The following is a 19,483-nucleotide window of genomic DNA, read 5'->3' on the forward strand; positions in this document are numbered from 1 at the left end:
TCCAAAATGTGCACATTGTTGTCCTTAGAGGATTGTCCCTTTTCCTTGATTGGATGTCTGTGACTTTACTATTCTCATTCAATGCCCTTCCACTTCAGTTTGAACTGAAGAAAGCCAACAAGCCACTTGGACTTGGAGTGGTGATGATGAAACATTTTCAAGAAAAACTCGAAATGTCCAGTTGCCTTTGACTTAATTCTACTAGATATTGTATTCTAACGATGTAGCATTGTTAGATATTATAGATATTGTTATACCTGACCCTTCATTCCAGATGATTCTTCATATGAAAAATTAAATATTTCAGTGCATTATACCTTTTACAGAATAAATAAAGAGGGTCATATCTGCAAAATGCAAAATCTGAGCACAGACAATTTGCAATTGTTTTTAATTTTTTTATTATTTGTGGTTTTTGAGCAATTTAGCTTTATATTCAGCAGATCTCCAGTTTGCAATTTCAGCTGGTTGTTAGGATCCAAATAATCCTAGCAACCATTGATTTAAATGAGGGATTGGAATATGAATAGGAGAGGGCCTGAATAGAAAGACGAGTAATAAAAATGGATGACCCACATTTGAAAGCTGGGGAGAGTAAGAAGTAGAAGGCAATTCATTCAAAAACAATAACAAACATGAAGACAATAAAGACCAATTGAAAAGTTGCTTAGAATTCAATTATATATACTGTATATATAATATATATAAGGATATGTAATGAGTACTTTAAAAGCTACCATAACTCACTTTGCAGTATTAATTGGTTTTGGATCAAAATTTCCCTCAGCATCCACAGACATTTGTTTTTCTGGAGTTGCTTTAATTCTGGTATCGACATAATCTGGTGGCAAAGCACCAGCTATGGCACTGAGACATGGCATGGACATTCGGAAGAGCTCAGCATCATACTTCTGCAGGAGAGATAGGAACTGGTTGGAGAGTCCCACAGAAAAACATGCAAATCGTTAGTGGCAGTAACATCAAGCCAAGTCACAGCAGCAAATCGATCATTTTTAGTAAAACATAACAAGCTAAATCTATTCAAACAGAACATTTAGCAAGTCAATTAAACACAGGCTTTTAGCATCAATACATTAAAAAAAATGTAGCACACAGACAACTTCATTACTCTATGAGGCATGAACAATACCCATAGAGTATTTATTTAATAAGAGAAGAGAGGGTATCATGGAGACAAAAACAACATTGTATAGAAGGGCAGATTATTATTTAGACGTGAACACTGTTACACTCCATAAAGAACTGGATATAAGCACAGGGAATGGTTAATATAAAGTAATAATATATGGAATGTGGTAAAGGGCTCTAAAGCAGAGGTATAGGGAGCATTTGTGACAGCACAGTTTTATCTAGTTGTATCTAGACAGATGCATTTAACTGAGGAGGTGAGCAGAATTGTAGATCTTGGGGTTGCAGTGGATGTGATCTACTTAGGTGTTGCCAAATCATTTGATACAGAACATACGATTTGCACAAGGATAAGAAACTGGCTAAAAGACAGGTTACAAAGAGTGGTGATAAAAGATTTTATTATTAGGGCCATACATCAAGGGACTGTGCTTGGTCCTTTTGTTTTAATTTGTTCATTAAAGGATCCTACACTTGGGGGTGCCAAATATTAGGCACCCCCAAGTGATTGTATTGACTTACCGTATATACTCGCGTATAAGCCGAGTTTTTCAGCACCCAAAATGTGCTGAAAAACTCTACCTCGGCTTATACGCGGGTCAGCTAAAAAAGGTTGCCGCTTACTCACTGATTGAAGTCTGCAGTGACTCCTCCGTGCTGCCCATACTTCTCCCCGCTCGTGGCTTCCTTAGCACTCAGCCCCTCCCCTCTCAGCTCTCGTCACTCAGTACTGTGTGCGCATTACCGTATTGCGCGTAGGAGCGCACAAGAGTTTAGAAGAGGACGTGGATGAGGTGTGCGCTCACTCAGTGCCGGATTTGAAAATAGCCTGCCCCTAGGCCGGGTGCCTCCTGCGCCCCCTAACCCCGTTGTGTGCACACGCCACCGATGCATGCGCGTGCGTTACCGTTGTGCATGCCTGTGCGCGCCACTACTGTCAAGCAGACGCAAGCTGCCACCAATGCACATCCCTACCCCCAGCTCAAATTTTTTTTAACCTCTCACCTTATTCCTTCCAACTTTCTCCTCTCTCCAACTTTCTCAGCTCAAACCCATGGCTCCTCGCCAATTCTCCTCCTCTCACATTCCTCCCTATCATATGGCTGCACACATACAGGTGGGGCTTGGCAAAGTCTTGTTGGAATCGTAGTCCACAAGTTTCCTTACCCCAGAGCCTGTCAAAGTTCTAAGCTGTAGAAAAACTACAAGATCCAGCATTCCTCACTCTCCTCACACAAATTCACCGATCAGGCACTATACAGGAAACTGCGCTTCAGGTTTCCTGTAGGAACCCGGAATTATAGAAGTGGCTGGGCGGCATGCCACGTCTTCTCCCTTTGTGATGTGCCCTGGGACGTGTAGCCTCGTAATAGGGGGAAAGGAGGCGGCAGTTTACTTCTCCGTGTAAGTTTGTGAGCTACCATTGTCATTTGAGAGGGAGGACTGATTGACAAGAGCTGAGAGGGGAGGGGCTGGAGCAGAATTGTGTATACTTGTGTGTGCAGTAGACCATGTGTGTTAGAAAAATAATGTGAATATATAACACTAGGTATAATTGAAAGGTTAACAGTTCCAGTAATGGCCTTATTGCATGACATGTCCACCTTTTTCACCTTGACAGCAGCATGGAGGAGTCAGTGCATGCTTCAGCTTGCTTTAAATTGGCCATGTCCTAAAATAATTTCTCACCCCTAGGCTTATACACGAGTCAATACATTTTTCCAGTTTTCTTAGGTAAATTAGGTACCTCGGCTTATACGCGGGTCGGCTTATACACGAGTATATACGGTACTTGAAACCCCAGGTTGGTGCTCCTATCAGCAGAAAACTGCACTGGCCCGGGGTTATACCAGTGAGCACCACTTCTTTTCCGTCTTCCGATCCCTGTGCTTGGCTGTGCATGCGCAGTAGAACGAAAAGACCATCTTTAACTAAAAAGTCGGCTTTTTCGTTCAACTGTGCATGTGATTGCCTCCGGGAAATTTGAAGCAAGAAGAAGCCAGAAGAGGATCGATCCATGGTGCTCACTAGTATAACTCCGGGCCGGTGCAGTTTTCTGCTGATAGGAGCACTGGCCCGGGGTTTCAGGTAAGTCAATACAATCACTTGGGGGTGCCTAACATTTGGCACCCCCAAGTGCAGGATGCCTTTCCTTCTCCTTTAATGACCTGGGGGATGGCATTGTAAGTACTCTCTCTCTGCTTTGCACTAAAACTAGAACTGCTTGCAGGATATTCCTATTTTGATGTGAGATTTAAATAAATTGGTGGACTGAGCAACAAATTGGCAAATATGTTAACAACGATAACTGCAAGCTTATGCACCTAGGCATGAACTACATGAATGCTAGCAATACACTAAAATGACTACTTAATTGAATTTTTTATAAACAAATCGACTTTTAATAAACAAAGATGCTGTGTAGCCATGGGGGCAGCCATTAAAGGAGAAAAATAACAGGTAAAACAAAATTGTAATCTACAGGGATAATCTGCTATGTAACCCTGCCTTATCTCCTTTTACAGCTTTGAATGACTGCCCCCATTGCTACACAGCAGCTTGTTTATATAAAGCAAACACACCAGTATTACCAGTGCAGGGTAAGCGTATTTTATATATTAATTACTGTAAGACACTTCAATTTTTCTGGTGTTACTGTTTTAAAATTTAAGATGGGGGAGAAGTTATAAGGGACTGGTGCTAATTAAGAGGGGGCTATTTAGTAGTTGACATTTTATTTTTTCATTGGAAAAGTAGCTGTAGTAATTTACAACTGAATAAATATGATCAAGTTAAAATGCAATAACAAACAAACTACCATAATAGATGGCAATTCATTAAAAACAGGCTAGCGGACATACAACACCCCATGCTTTTGTACAACCAAGCACAATGCAATTCTTTTGAAAGTCATTCAGTGTACACCGATTTATCAATTATTACCTATTAGGTACGACAAAGTACTTGTGAAAAACACAACACTTCCCTAATAAGTAGTTTACCCAAGGGTTTACTGAAAGTTGCTATATTGGTGCTTTGGCTTTACAGAGTACACAATATCTTTCTTTTTTTTTTTGAAAAATAGAAAAGGAAGAAAAGCTGAAATAATGATTTCATTATCTCCAGTCAATGGGTTATGCCAACAAACACCTCTAAGGCACAAGATCAAGTAAACAAGTACTTTGATCTGAGCAACAAAATGAAACATCACAAAGGTGAATTAAATATCAATGGTATTATTTGCAGGGATCCTGTCAGTCTATTTTAGCCCATCATCATCATCATCATCATTTTGTCAGATTGTTAATGAACTATCAGAGGCAAATGTTACTATAAAATGCAAAAGATATGCATGGGCCTTGGATTCACAAGCTTTTATGTGTCTTTTCCTAATGATTGTAAGGCTGCAGGCTGTGTGTGTGTCTCTGTATGTGTGCGTCTCTGTATGTGTGCGTCTCTGTATGTGTGCGTCTCTGTATGTGTGCGTCTCTGTACGTGTGCGTCTCTGTATGCCACCCGCAGTCTGACTCAAGCAAAATTTAGATTCCCTCCGACCCTTTCAAAATAAGATTCCCTCCGACCCCTGGGTCCAGGGGATAATGCAGACACATTAGTGCGTCTCTGTATGTGTGCGTCTCTGTATGCCACCCACAGTCTGACTCAAGCAAAATTTAGATTCCCTCCGACCCTTTCATACACAAGACTGGGTCCAGGGGATAATGCAGACACATTAGTTCTAATTGTCTAATTATCCCTTCAACTCGTATTATATCATAAAATATTTCTGTGTAAAAGCCTGCTAATGCTGCTAATATATAAAACAGCTAAAGAATTATAGATGAGAAACAAACAAGGGCCCCAATAGTATCAGAAAGAACAACATGACAGCAGGCAGAATCTATTTTTGCAGGTCAAGATGGAGTTTAAAACCCTCCTCTATTAATGGTCTAGTGGTAAGCACTTTCATCTGAATGCCAGAGAGATATATAAAATGTACTGCAGATATCTTTGATCGTGAATTCAGAAAACACTAAATGATGAACTTGAGTAAAGCAAATAAAAGGTTCACATGTGAAATTGGCAGCTCCAAATAGACTTTAAAAGAATTTACCAGTAGAATATTGTAATTATCTTTCATTAATCATCATTAATGGTAATAACGGAGATGCATTCTTATGCAGCACAGCAAACACAAAGGTATATAATTATGGAATAATTGTGGTCTGTCAAAATAGTTAATCCTCTACATAAAAAAAGCTGAATAGCAAAGCTTTATAAAAGAATATGACTCACAAAAGACTCCTATAAAAACATCTGTCCCAACTTTACCAGGACAATAATAAATTCTGATTAGAAAATTGGCCAGGGCTTTCCAGACAGGCAGCAGCGGTAGGTCATAAAGTTTGGTGAATTAAGATGGCTTGTGGCATAGATACTTTATAGGTATTGAGAGGTATAAAGGCTCATTTAATGCCAGTGCAAAGCTCGAACATGGACATGAAATTGTATATACTCAAATGCTATTCACAAGGGGGGGTATGGCCACAAAAATTGGGTTTGATCAAAAAATCTCGCCTCGCTCCGCGTAGCAAATCTTTTTGTCCCTCTTTCTATTTCCAAAATGTTGGGAGGTATGATATAGGACAGATAAGAGCCCTGGAAAGAACACCCACCTACTCCAGATAATTGACAAAGACCAAACTAAGGGACACAAAAGGGTACCCCATATTGCTCACACAGTCTTCGCACTTCGGTCCAGGTTCCAGGACCTAAATCTAATGGCATTATTGGCACTGAGTATTGGAAGTGAAAACATCAGCACACAAATTCAGTAACACATACATGCTTTGCAACACTAAGACATTTAAATTTGAGGGAGAAATGTTGCAAAAAAACATGGAACTATTTGAAATCATACTGCCACCCCTAGATAAAATTAAAATAGCTGCTCTTGATCAATCATCACAAAGCGTTCCCTGCAAGCACTACACATGCAATTAAATATGGTGGTGCCTCTAATGAATACGAGTAGTCACTGCTTGGCTCAGGGCCATCACGTTGATTCATTAAATAAGGCAATGTATGTAAAGCAGAGCAGAGCTACTGTATGTAATATAGAATGATGGTGTCTTATTAAGCCTGTGAAAAAAAACATACAAATGAGTTAACCACAATAATGAACAAACATTGGATTGATAGTAGCCCTATAAAAATATCAAGGAAATGAGTAAACCCAATTATCATCTATCAAATCTAGCACATTTGTTACATCAGAGAGTGAAATTACCTTGTTAGATAAAGAATCGAATATTCCCCAGAATAGCTTCTCTGTCAAGTGCAATTCTTCCTCTGAGGCTAATCCATAACTTCCCCATCCAGAAGGGAGGCAGTAATATTTCCAGCATTGCTCATAATGGTTTGTCAAAAGCTGTAAAGTCAAAACATTCCCGTGTTGTACTTGTACCTGTTAACTGTAACTCTTTACAGGCATTTTCATTTCCTACATTATTTTATTTTGGAATGCACACATATAATAATACAATACAGGTTATGAGATTACTTATCTGGAAACTCATTATCCAGATAGCTCCAAGCTATGTGAAAAACATCTCCCTAACAGTGCATTTTTAGCAAATGATTCTAATTATTAAATTTAAGCTGCCATAAATCCATACCAGTGGCATAACAATAACATGGAGGTCCCATGAATTTTGGATAATCCACAGGGTCTGCTGCACACAGATCCACCCTCTGCAGGCACTTGTATATTTATATGTATGTATGTATATTTATATGTATATTTATAAAAATGTGTGCATACTTGCACATGTGAGGGGTATGGGTGTAGAAACGGGGCTGGTGTGCCTGCCGGGCCCTACGAAATATTTTTTCCTGGGGAGCCAGTGGCTGCTTGTCTCTCTCTCTCTCTCTCTCTCTCTCTATCTGAGTTCCATGATCTGTATAAAAGCACTCGACCTATAGCCTCGTACTTTTATATGGTCATGGAACTCTTCGGTGACTTATAATATCCTTATATTTTACAATAGGGGGACTTTATTCACTATAAATATATATATATATATATATATATATATATATATATATATATATATATATATATAGTATGTTAAACTTTATTAACAGAATACTGCATGTCAACCTTTATGCTAAAATAAAATGACAGTAAATCCCATTTATTAAAACGGGTCAATTTATTATATCCCATATGAGCAGTTTCATCCCAACAGGAACCTTTAAAAGATTCTCAGAAGGATTTAAAAAACCATAATAGCACCCTTGGTGCACATCGAAGAAAGGTTCATGCACAGAATATATTATAGACAACTGACTCTACAGAAACGCTACATGGAAACTAATATCAGTCTGAGGACACTAGTCTTATTTGCTTGCATAGACAGATGACTTTTCTCAGGGCTTCCTAAAGCAAACAATATCTTTTAGAAACCATATTTTAGGCTTATTATGAACTACCTTCAGTGGCATTTTGCAGTACTCATTGAGTAAGGGAACATCAAAAACGAGGCGTCGCAGGAGCTGCTGGAGCATGGAAGGCCTCATATGACTGCAAAATAAAAGATTGGGGAAATCAGGCAGATAATATTATCTGTGTTAAAAAAAATATATACACCGTAGTTTACGCTTAAGAATTCTAAAGGATCAGGCATGTATTACATCCACCAGCAATTGTATTACATCCTACACAGAAATGTAGGCAATTCAGTGAAGGATATAACACGAGCATATTTCTTTTTTACAAACTGCACAAGCTCTTCTGTATGACACGTAAACTTTGACAAAATCTACCTGCAGATATAAAGCTTCTTATAAAAAACTAAGACTTAACTTTCAAATGTTTGATAAGGACATACTGGAGACTTTCCCTAGCAACCACAGATGCAACCCTGAAACCTACTGTTACTTATTTAAGTGAATATGCAGAACATATGCCAGCCATACACGTGTGTGGGTGTTTAGGACAAAACAGAGACTAATGCATTGTAGTTATCCTCAGCATCACCTGAAAATATACATGGGATGTAGCCTTGAATAAAGGTCTGCTGCATAATGTTCTAACAACAATGTGCCGAGTGTTCCAGAACATTTATGCTACCAATCCATAATGGCTGCTTCATTGTAGATATTGGTAAAAATAATAAAACTCTTACTGGCAAATAGACAGCAAACACTCTTCAATGGTGTCTCTCTGAGCCTTGGTTAAAGAACGTCCCTTTGACAACCTATAGATCGTATGTAGGGTTGAATCAATGAGCGCAGCATAATGTTCAGTCCCAGAGAAAAGGGGTGCACATCGAGTGAGCAAGGGCAGCACTGCTGAGCAGATGTAGCGGTTCAAAGCAAGAGCCATTTCAGTTACACTCAGGGAAGCCTAAGAAAATTAAATGTAAATATGAATAATACGATCACTGTATCATTAAAGTGGACCTGTCACCCAGACACAAAAATCTGTATAATAAAAGTCCTTTTCAAATTAAACATGAAATCCAGTTTAAATTTTTTATTAAAGCATTCATAGCTGTTGTAAGCTCATTTAAAAATCTCAGCTTCAATCAAATATTGGCTTCCCCTCCTCTTTGCATAGGCATAGAGGCGGGGCAGACAATTACTTTCACTTCCCATTCAGCACTTCCTACATGTCACTGCTCTCCACATATTCCCCCAGTTCTCTTCACCATTTAATTGTGTAGCCAGGGCATGGGGATGGACATCAGGTCCCCCATTCTGGTGCACAAACAAGATTCTGAGATGATGCAAGGCTTGTCTTAATAACAGTGTCCACAAAATGGCTCCTGCCTGCTTGCTATAATTATGAATTCCCAGACTGAAGGAAACAAGATTCAAGTAATTTATACAGTGTAATTAAAGTTCATTTTGCTTGACTAACGTGATAAAATAGGATTTTCAATAATTGTTTTGGGTGATGGGTCCCCTTTAAGAATACTACTTAATGAGAGTACAATGCATACAATATTTATTTGCTGAGAGCATGTTGCTGGTAATTTAGTACATCTAGTATGGACTTGGGGGGTATGGATATCAATTGTGTAATGAGTACAGCACCCCACACTGAAATTCACCTTTTTCTGTAATTGACTGTGATTACAGTAATTTTATTTTAATTGAAAATTGTAAGAAATTGTGTGCACATACATCGTGTATGTGCTTTCTGCATTTTTGATGTATTCAGTGATGCAAAGAAACAGGGCGACAAAAGTACTGCAGTCATTGTATCATGTATCATTGACCAAGGAAAACCTCTACCAAGAATAAGATCACTAAGGAACGGAGCTCTCTCTGCTGGCTAACAACGGAACAAAAAATACAAGCAACTATCATTCATTAAGCAAGATATTTGAAACCCTGTCCTTTCTACAAGCCAAAAGGCCAGTCACCAGTGGTGGTGACAGGTGGGTGGTGGTGACAACATGACTCCCCCAGCCCACCCCTCATGAATACAGCTCAGTCAGCCCTGACCTGCTTCTACAGTCATTGTAAAAAAAACATGATGGTCTACTTTTTACATAATGCAACCTGGCCTGCCATATGCAAATGAAGCCCACGGAATTTCTTTTAAAGTGTCATCTGCAAGATTTGGCGTTGGTTATAAAAGTAATTTTAGATAATAATATTACCAGTTAAAATGTTAGAGGGCTTAATATTTAATATTACTTAGCAATACGAGTTTTGTCATTTGCTGAAAACTATAACAACTCACATTTACTGCAAATCAGTTCATGAAAATTTGCAGATAGGGAGACATACAATACGGAAGCCAAATTGAGTGACACCATGTCTTACACAAAATACAATATACTTACAGTGTCAAGAGAAGCTGATGCTCTAAGATCAGGTAAGAAGGCCACCTCCAGCAAATGCAGGAGGAAGCTTTGGTCCTTAATACCATAAACACGATCCAGAAACAGCACCATTGGGGCCTTGTGATCTGGGCAGAAGCTGGCTGCCATGTCAGGTTCAAACACTGAGCCATCTGTAAATAAATTAAAATGTATTTCATCTCTAGGTCTTTAAAAACTCAGAATAAAATATGATATTGATCTAAGTATATATGTAGTTGTATTGCTTGCTGGGGAGCTACCGTACAAGCATTCACACTGCTGGTTTTCTTTAAAGAAGCACCATAACAATATTATAAGAGATGTAGCAGCTTTCAGTCAACGAAAATAATACGGGAAATTGACATGTGACCAATGATTACAGATTTTACCTTTGTTAAAAGCAGGAAGCTTTAATGGAATACTAATTATTCCAACCAAGTCCTCAGTGGGAACAAGTGAACGAAGGATAGACCGGATTCGAATTGCTTCACCTTTTCCGGCCTCGATCAGCTGTAGGCACAATATGAAGCAGACACTTAATGCACATGAAGGTGATATTAGAACATAGAAGGCTGCCAGTTAGACTGCTGTTAAATGGAATATTGCAGTCCTTGTGCTACAAAGTAAAACTGTGCTTACCCTTTCGTGACATGTAAAATATAACATTCATTAAAAAACATGTCAGTGTTTAAAATGGCAGTAACAAAAAAACTTAAAACCTACATATATATACATATATATACATATATATACACATATATATATATATATATATATATATATATATATATATATATCTCACCAGCTCTTAAAAGCACTACGTTTATGTTGGCTCTATATACTGTAAATAGGAAATAATAATATTTCCTATAGTGTGTGGGTTAATTATTGCATACAAGAATCTTTGCACCAGAAAAGTGATCCAAAGCAGTTAGTCATGTGCTTTCAATATTTTAACTGCAGTGGCCCCATCAAATATAAAGGATAATGTGTTTAAAGATTGTAACAAAGATACACTTAATGAGGACCTTTACCTGGAGTTGAAATGTTTTAAATCAAGATCCTGCACGAATTCTGCAATATTATTTTCCACACTGAATTCCCTGCATTGTTATGTGCATGCCCTCATTTCACCCATGTCTGTCCTAATATTAATCACTTACATGGGTTTCTGGTGCGCAACGTCCAAGAAGGTCAATAAGTGCAGAATAAAATGACATTATAGCATTTCCCATGTGTACAATCTCTTCTTCTTCATCTTCCTCGACCCTAAAATAAAATAAGTAGTATAAATAACTTAAACCGCTGAATTTAGTAAAACCATCATGCTTAGTCCTACATTTGTATAGCTTTTTGTGTCTTGGTGCTTAAAAGGCTCAGTGAAAAATAAAGGAATAATTGATTTGATGCTTTATCACTCTTATACACTTGTAAAGACATTGTTCTTCTCAACAATTTCTTGGCATCCCTAAAACAAAGGTCCACATGCTGGTGAGAGAAAACAACATTCCTGGGACATCCCCATAGCTGTAAGTCACACAAGAAGCACTCTGTTTTGTAAGGCAAGCAGTTTTTTCCTTACTCACCAGTCAGAGAGTGCTGGGCTTTTGAAGCACATTTTGGCAGCTCAATGAGGAACATTTGAGTGCACACAGTATGCATATTGTTTTAGATCACCGTTTAACTACTTGCTCCAGAGAGGACACAATTATAATCGATCTGTTTCAGAACAAAGATGATTGCCAGATCCAGCCCTCAAAGATCTTAGTGGAAAATAATCTACTTTCATAACATTCACAGTGGGCAAGATGTACAAGTTAAAAGATCACTAGTAGGTAAAACACACTTACACTTCCCTCTGATACCCATGCGAAGGAAGGTCCAAAGCCGGGTTCTCAGAGATGTTAATAGCTTCCTGCATCGCCGACAACAAACCATTTCCCCCTTCTCCTCTCAAGGATGGCCCAAAACACTCAGGACGTCGAATAAGGAGCTTTACTACCACACTGGCATTCTCTTCAACACTCTCACCTGGAAAACAAGTGACACAAAACAATCCTTGGTTACCACTCTCTAGGGAGTTCAGTGTCTCTCTGCTTCAGACGTTACTCCCTTGTGACAGAGGTCTGTTACAAATAAATGAAAAACAAAATGCAGAACAACTACAGCTCCCACATCTATGTGAAGGGATAACTGTAGAGATGAGATGATGTTGAGTTTAGGTTGGGACTGACGTGAGTGTCGTATAGTCCTTTATTATTTATTTGAAGTTGTTGTTGTTGTTGTTCTGAGTCTAAAACAAAAAACAACATTTGCTCCAGTCCCAGAGGAAACTAAAGACTTTAATCATCTCATACATTCTATCCTACTCAACTAATAATTATAATAATGAGAGTTTCCTTTCTACCCATCAAAATACAACATACAATTTTGAAACTTGCTCTATTACTGAAAATGATCTCTAATAAAAGTCATGACCTATCTTTGTGAATGTCATAGATGCATACATTAACCCTCTGCTGTGACTTTGTTGCCCCTTCTGCAGTTCTCCTATTCCTGCTAGAATAATTAATTTCAGTAATTATTCTGTTTTTTAACCTTTCAGAGTGAGGCTGGCCTTATGTAGGGCAGAAGATAATTTTCATTTATTTCGTTGCCAGTCTGGCAGTTGATGGAATAAAATAAATAATATTGTAATACATAGATATATTCTGCACTATAGGCATGAGAAATCCAAAAACCATAAAGCTCCCAATTACAGGCAGGCAATCTCCCAAAGAATCCATTTGAAGCAAAAAATGTTTAAAATGACTTTCTTTTTTTCTACTATAATTATTAAAAAAAATTTATATAGCGCCAGCATATTTCTGCAGCGCTGTAAAGTAAATGTGTTTATACAACTAAATCAAATTAATTACACGCATAGAACATGTAGTTACATACATCACAACCAACACCAGTACAAGAGGTGAGAAAGGCCCTGTACAAAAGAGCTTACAATCTAAAGGGAAGGCATTAAGACACAAGGTGTGGGAGTGGGCAGGGATCAGAATTAAGTGAGTGAGAGATGTAGTACTGTATGTTGTATTGCATTTGGTAGTTAAGCAGAGTGAGGGTAGGCTTCTCTAAAGAAGTGAGTTTTAAGAGATCTTTTGAAAGCAGAAAAGTTGGGAGAAAGTCGGACAGACCATGGAAGAGAATTCCAGAGGAGGGGTGCAGCCCTTGCAAAGTCCTGAATGTGAGCGAGTGAGGAGGCATTGAGAGAAGAGTTGAATAGCAGGTCAGTAGAGGAGTGTAGTAAGCGATTGGGTGAGTATATAGAGATGAGTACAGAGATGTAGGGTGGGGCAGAGTTTTGAAGTGCTTTGAATGTCAGTCAATAATTTGAATTTTATTCTGAAAGGTAGTGGAAGTCAGTGCAGGGATTGGCAGCGTGGCGAGGCAGAGGAGGAGCGGTTGCTGAGGTTTATGAGCCTCGTGGCAATGTTCATTGTAATAAAACAGTACTTTGTATTTGATCCTTACTGAGCTGCATTAATCTATATTGGTGGGAAGCAATCATTAAGCTAATTTAAATGCCTTTAGTAGCCTTGAGGTATGGTGTTCCAATTTACAAAAATCCTAGGCCCTAAGCATTCCAGATAACTACAAGGGCAGTATGCTTTAAGATATTACCACTTAAAGGGGTGGTTCATCTTTACGCTAAGCTTTAGTATGTTATAGAATGGCCAATTCTAAGCAATTGGTTCATTTGGTTCATTATTTATTATTTTTTATAGTTTTATAATTATTTGCCTTTTTCTTCTGACTCTTTCCAGATTTCAAATGGGGGTCACAAATTTATGGGTTTTTTTTTTTAACTATTTTTTTATTCAGGCTCTCTCCTATTCATATTCCAGTCTCTAATTCAAATGAGCACATGGTTGCTAGGATAATTTGGACCCTAGCAACCAGATTGCTGAAACTGCAAACTGGAGAGCTGCTGAATAAATAGCTCAATAATTATAAAAAAAAACACAAATAAATAAAAATAAAAACCAATTGAAAATTATCTCACTCTCTACATCATACTAAAAGTTAACTCAAAGGTGAACAACCCAGATATTCATATTCTCAACTATTTAGGTTCGACTGGGATCAGTACACATAGCATGAAGCAGTTAAGAGAGGAATGGAGAAGAACAAGAAGGTACAACATGCTTTATTTAGTGAAACTGTTTTCCATTTTGTGTACACATGTTGTTGTTTAAACTGACAATATAATTAAGCCAGTTTTGCAGTTTTGCTGCTCTGTTAAATGCAGGTCTACTTTGTGCTGTGAACCGTGCCTTGCAATAAATGTGTTACTAAAGCCAAAACCTGCAATAAATGTGAGCACAGTCACTCTACATAGAGTTGGCATTAGTGGCGAATTTCCGAATTTGCGAAACTGACGTCGACGTACGGAAAAAATTTGGACTCACATTGGAAAAGTCACTTGTATCAAAATCGTCGCCCATTGACTTTAATGCCAGCGTCAAAATTTACGTTTCGCAATTTTTTTGGCGAACCGAAAGGGGACAAATTCACCACTAGTTGCCACCCGATCATTCATTATCCTGTTCAAAACTGGACAGGAGTTAACCTTAACCCTGCACCAGTGTCAGAAGTGCAGTATATACTGCATTTTTGCACCCATTAGCACACATAAATACATCTGGCCTCAGTAAATGAGCCCTCATCACTGCAGTCTAAGGGTAAGGCCACACTGGGCATTTTGGGGAGATTTGGTTGCCTGGCGACTAATCGCCTCGTCTTTGCGGTGACCAATCTCCCCTCATTTTAGCCGGCGCTAAGTCAGAGAAGCCGTTTGGGGAAATTGATTGCCGCAAAGACGAGGCGATTAGTTGCCAGGCGACCAAATCTCCCCAAAACGCTCAGTGTGGCCTAACCCTAAACTGCAGTCTGCATTTAAAATAGAAAGTAAACCTGCATATAGATAAAAAGTATGATTATAAAAGATAAGCTGCATTTGTTTTGCTTGAGGCAGGATGGGGTGACTGTAAAAACAACAGTTGGGTCTCTTGATATTTTCATTCTCTAATCAAACTCCTGCAAATCTGATTTTGACCTTGGGAAATGTATGGAAGCAATAGTCTCCATGGTATTGTAGTTTATCTAGGGGAAGTCACAAAAATGTTTACAATGATGATTTCAATCGTGCCTCGAGTTTTGCAGAAATGCCTTTTTTGGAACAATCATTTAACAGCTGATGTTTCCACCTAGTGGCAAAATATTTAGTTAATTGATAGCGATTATGAGTTCAGTTAGAAAAAGATAAAACTTAATTAAAAAAAAAAACTAGCATCAAAAATAAATTATCAGGGGAACAAAACCAGATATGGTACCTTTATCATATCATCAAATGACCATTCTTTTTTAAGGGCTACAGTACACTATAAGATATATACGTGTATATCTAAGTTACAAACCCCGTTTTTATTAGTGTTTAGAGTTGTACACAAGAACCTGCTGCTCAGCTAAACCACAAGAGCAGAAATATGGTGATTATGGTCAATACACTTTTACTGTGATTATGGAGAAAGTAAAAATAATAAAGGACTCTCAAACAATTACATAAATGGCATGTCTTTTAAAAGTCAAACATGCTCCTTAATTAAGTTTTACTATTAAAAATAGACCTTGGTTTCTGAACTTACCATTAACAAAGACAGCAAAGCGCAGAAAAGAGAGGTAACGCTCCCCTTCTATAGGATTCCATCCAATGTCTGGGTAGCCCTTAGCTATTAGCATCAGACAACTTTGTAACCCACATCCGGCTAAATAAGTTACAACCTGACAACAGACATAAAAAGGTTTCAATAATTGTTTAATTTTACAGATAAAAGATTTCCCTGAACAATGTAAAAATTAGCATTCTTGTTGATGGTTTCCATTACCATAGTTTCAAGAAAGGTTTTTTTCCATTTTGCTCTGAACTTGATTCGCCCTTAGCTACCATAATACAGTTTTCTTTTGCTCATAGAATTGTCATTGTTTGTTAAAAGATGTAATTAAACTAGGTTAAACTAGGTTGTTTCAGTATGATTTGTAAATATAAACCCACATATACTAAGGAGGTTATTGATCACATTTTAGAGCTTTGTGAGCTTTTTTAGACCTTGAATGAACTCACAACTCGAATGATTTCTAATTCAAGAAAAAACTCAAATGTAAAAATCTTGAATCGGTGAATCTGAGTCGAGATGCCTGAAAACTCAAATTAATTGCGTTTTCGGTTGAAAAAAACTTGGATGGTTCGAATTGATCGAGTTTTCGAGAGAAACCCACTGAAAAAGAGGGCTATTAACATCTTCAAATGGTTCAAGGGACCTCTGCCATTGACTTCTACATGACCTTGACAGATTTTAGATGGTGTTTTTTTGGATTCAAGCTATTTCGGGGTATAATAAATCTAGAAAAACAACTCAAATTAGATTTTGTTTTAACCTTATAAGTTAGATTTTTGACCAAAAATATCCTTGGAAACTTGAAATTTCTGTGGAAAAAACAACTCTACCGTTGATAAATAACCCCCTAAGGGAGACAAGTCCATCACCTTCTCTAAATCCGGTTCTTGTAAAGCCAAGGCGAGCTCATTGTTGTCCATGACAGATGCTGCAGCAACATCCAAAGGTGTAGAACCTCTCATTGATGGAGAAGCTGCAAAGGAAAAGTATATGAAAATTTACAGAGCACACAGAGTCCATCTGGAAATTTCAGATTATAAATCCAAAACCTGTACCATAAACATTCAGAGGACTATAAAAAATAACAGATACAGTTAGATTGTTTCAAAAAAGAGTTGGGTGGCTTTTTAGAAAGTGAAAAAATACCAAGTTACGGAAACTAACTCTAGTACAAAGCTGATCCAGGGACAGGTCCGATTACCATCTAGGGAGTCAGAATGGAATATTTACTTCCACTGTGGAAAATTGGAGAGGCTGCAAAAGGTTTTTTCCTCCTTCCTCTGAATCAACTAGTAGTAAGCAGGTTTTAGCAGCTGAACTTAATGAAGATGTTTTTTTTCAACTTCATCTACTATGTTGCAAAGATATAACATAATACACCACTTACATGATAATTAGGGAAAGGCTAATATGGAGCATTGTTGTGTTTTGATTTAATAATGAATTATATTTCTATGAACAGTTTTGGGATGCTTACATAAATGGACTCTGAATCAGTGAGTAGAACCTCTTTACTTTTAAGAACATACCCAGTCCAACACTGCTGTTTTCCAATAAGTAACCAAGATGCTCAAACATGGCCTTTTGGTTCTGTCGGCTGATCCTGCAGAAGTAGCAGAGAAATCGGCAACAGCTTGCCACCATTTTGGGAAAGGCAATTTGCTGGAAATAGAAACAGTTATCTTAATAACTAGGACACGTGAAGCTCACAGGTTATTGTACATTATTAGTACACAACTGGTGGAAAAAAAATGGTATAAAAATATTTTTAGCTACTGTACCATGAAACACAACACAATTTTAGATTTTAGTATGACTTGCCATTAAAATTGTTTTGCCAATGGCTTTTCAAGTGAAAGGCTGTAAGAAGCTGAGTACCTGTGATTTATCTCCACCAAGCACATTAACCATGACTTCCATAACTGTTTCATGCATCCCCAACACACGCATCAAATTTGGATGTTGATAGAAGACTTTGTTGTTCATGATGTCCCTTAATATATTAAACCACAAGGAGAAGATAAATATGGAAACATTTGGTAGCCAGCAGCTAACACTTTAAACTTCGTTATTAATAATAAATAAACTAGTGTACAGTGTACTGTACAGAGAGAATTTCTAATGTGATTACACATTTAGTATATTTGCATTCCTTACCCTAATCCATCAATCATCAGCATCTCCTCTTCTTTACCCATCCTAACACTTAGTAGTGATCTTATTTGACCAAGTGAGGCCAATAGGTTGATGGTGTCCTCAACAGAAGCAGCACTGATGGTATAGGTTCTCCGCATAGCCCGTAGCAGCTCTCCAATGCTGTCGTACTGCCGTCTGAGAAGGCTAAACATTATGCGTACAAGTTCTGGATCTTGGATGTGATCCTCTTGAGCCCAGCGCACCATCGTTTGTGAAATAAGCTCCTTCAGTGTGGCTAGAAGAAAAGAAAAAAGAAAGAAAGATATTGAAAACAGTCATTGTTAAATGCTAATAAGAGTAAGTTAATATGAAAACATTACTACAGGGTATATCTAAAGACTTAATTGTTATTTAAAAAATTTGACTGTGAAGCTGATTGATTTAAAGTTACTACTGGCACCTCTAGAGCCCAAAGATTTCTAGACTGTAAGAACTTTTAAAAAATATCTGTTCACAGCACTTTATAGGCCAAATAGGTACTACAGCAAAGGATCCGTTATCAAGAAACCTGTTATGCAGCTACGAATTATGGGAAATCCATCTCCCATAGACTCCATTTTAATCAAATAATCAAAAATGTTAAAATTGATTTCCTTTTTATCTGTAATAATTAAACAGTACATTTTACTTGATGCCAACTAAGATATCCTTACTGGATGAAAAACAATCCTATTGGGTTTACTAACATTTACATTATTTTTAGTAGATTTAGCGTATGGAGATCCAAATTACAGAAAGACCCCTTAAGAGGTTTTTGGAGTTTTTAATGGGTTAAGGATTATCAAATGAAAGACTACCATTGTGGGAGTACTCTAATCAGGACTCAAATGGCAAAGAGGCACCAAAAAGTGTGCAGGGTTGTGAAGGGGACAGGGCTTGTATTGGAGTGGGCAGGGTTTGGAAGGATCGTTGGCAGGGTTTTCGATAAATGGGGTGAATAAGGGGCATAACAATGCATGCAAGATATGTTTTATCCTACTAGGCCCCATTCTACTTCCTGGCAGGGCCCATTACCTAGAGGGCCCACGTGAGTGGTGAGCTAAACACTGCAGTTCCTTAGTGGAGGGCCCTGCTACATTCATAGTATGGATCCCCAAAATTACTGATAGTGGCTCTGAATATTCCCACCCGTGTATTTTAGATTTGTACATTATTTCTGCAAAAACAATTATCTTAATACTCATTCAGAAGGTTATTTTTCTATAATACACAAAAGCCATGAATATCTTGTAAATTATATCCTTATAAATGGTGAGTTCTGATGTCATCAGTTATATACGGTGAGTTCTGATGTCATTTCTGTCACGACTCACTGAAATTTGTGTATTATAATAAATAAAGTACCCCTGGTTGAAAAATATGAGGATATTAGAAGTTACCTCAGAGTTCCATGACCTTCGGCCTCGTGTTTTTATATGGTCATGAAACTCCTCGGTAACATAATACCCTTATATTTTACAAGAGGGGGTACTTTATTCACTATATAAACTACACCTACATATCTCACGTGTCCCTTTTCGGCCACACAATGCC

The 19,483-nt window shown here is 37.8% G+C and overlaps 1 protein-coding gene across 10 annotated transcripts in view; it reads right to left on the reverse strand.

Annotated features, from left to right (window-relative positions):
• ryr3.L (ryanodine receptor 3 L homeolog) overlaps positions 1-19,483 on the reverse strand; it is a 268,307-nt gene that overhangs the window by 104,479 nt on the left and 144,345 nt on the right. For 5 of the 10 annotated variants that reach the window (XM_041573333.1, XM_041573332.1, XM_041573331.1 and 2 more), the window contains 13 exons: positions 17,912-18,185; positions 17,633-17,747; positions 17,284-17,416; positions 16,624-16,727; positions 15,725-15,860; positions 11,876-12,056; positions 11,189-11,294; positions 10,415-10,535; positions 10,008-10,177; positions 8,337-8,557; positions 7,642-7,732; positions 6,437-6,577; positions 748-911 (listed from right to left, as the gene is read on the reverse strand). In XM_041573333.1, coding sequence (XP_041429267.1) covers positions 748-911; positions 6,437-6,577; positions 7,642-7,732; positions 8,337-8,557; positions 10,008-10,177; positions 10,415-10,535; positions 11,189-11,294; positions 11,876-12,056; positions 15,725-15,860; positions 16,624-16,727; positions 17,284-17,416; positions 17,633-17,747; positions 17,912-18,185 — 1,957 coding nt within the window. Of the gene's footprint in view, positions 1-747; positions 930-6,436; positions 6,578-7,641; positions 7,733-8,336; positions 8,558-10,007; positions 10,178-10,414; positions 10,536-11,188; positions 11,295-11,875; positions 12,057-15,724; positions 15,861-16,623; positions 16,728-17,283; positions 17,417-17,632; positions 17,748-17,911; positions 18,186-19,483 lie in introns of all 10 variants that reach the window. The other 5 variants (XM_041573327.1, XM_041573326.1, XM_041573328.1 and 2 more) reach the window with 1 other exon arrangement.

Source organism: Xenopus laevis, chromosome 8L (assembly GCF_017654675.1).
Source record: "Xenopus laevis strain J_2021 chromosome 8L, Xenopus_laevis_v10.1, whole genome shotgun sequence".
Lineage (NCBI taxonomy): Eukaryota > Metazoa > Chordata > Amphibia > Anura > Pipidae > Xenopus > Xenopus laevis.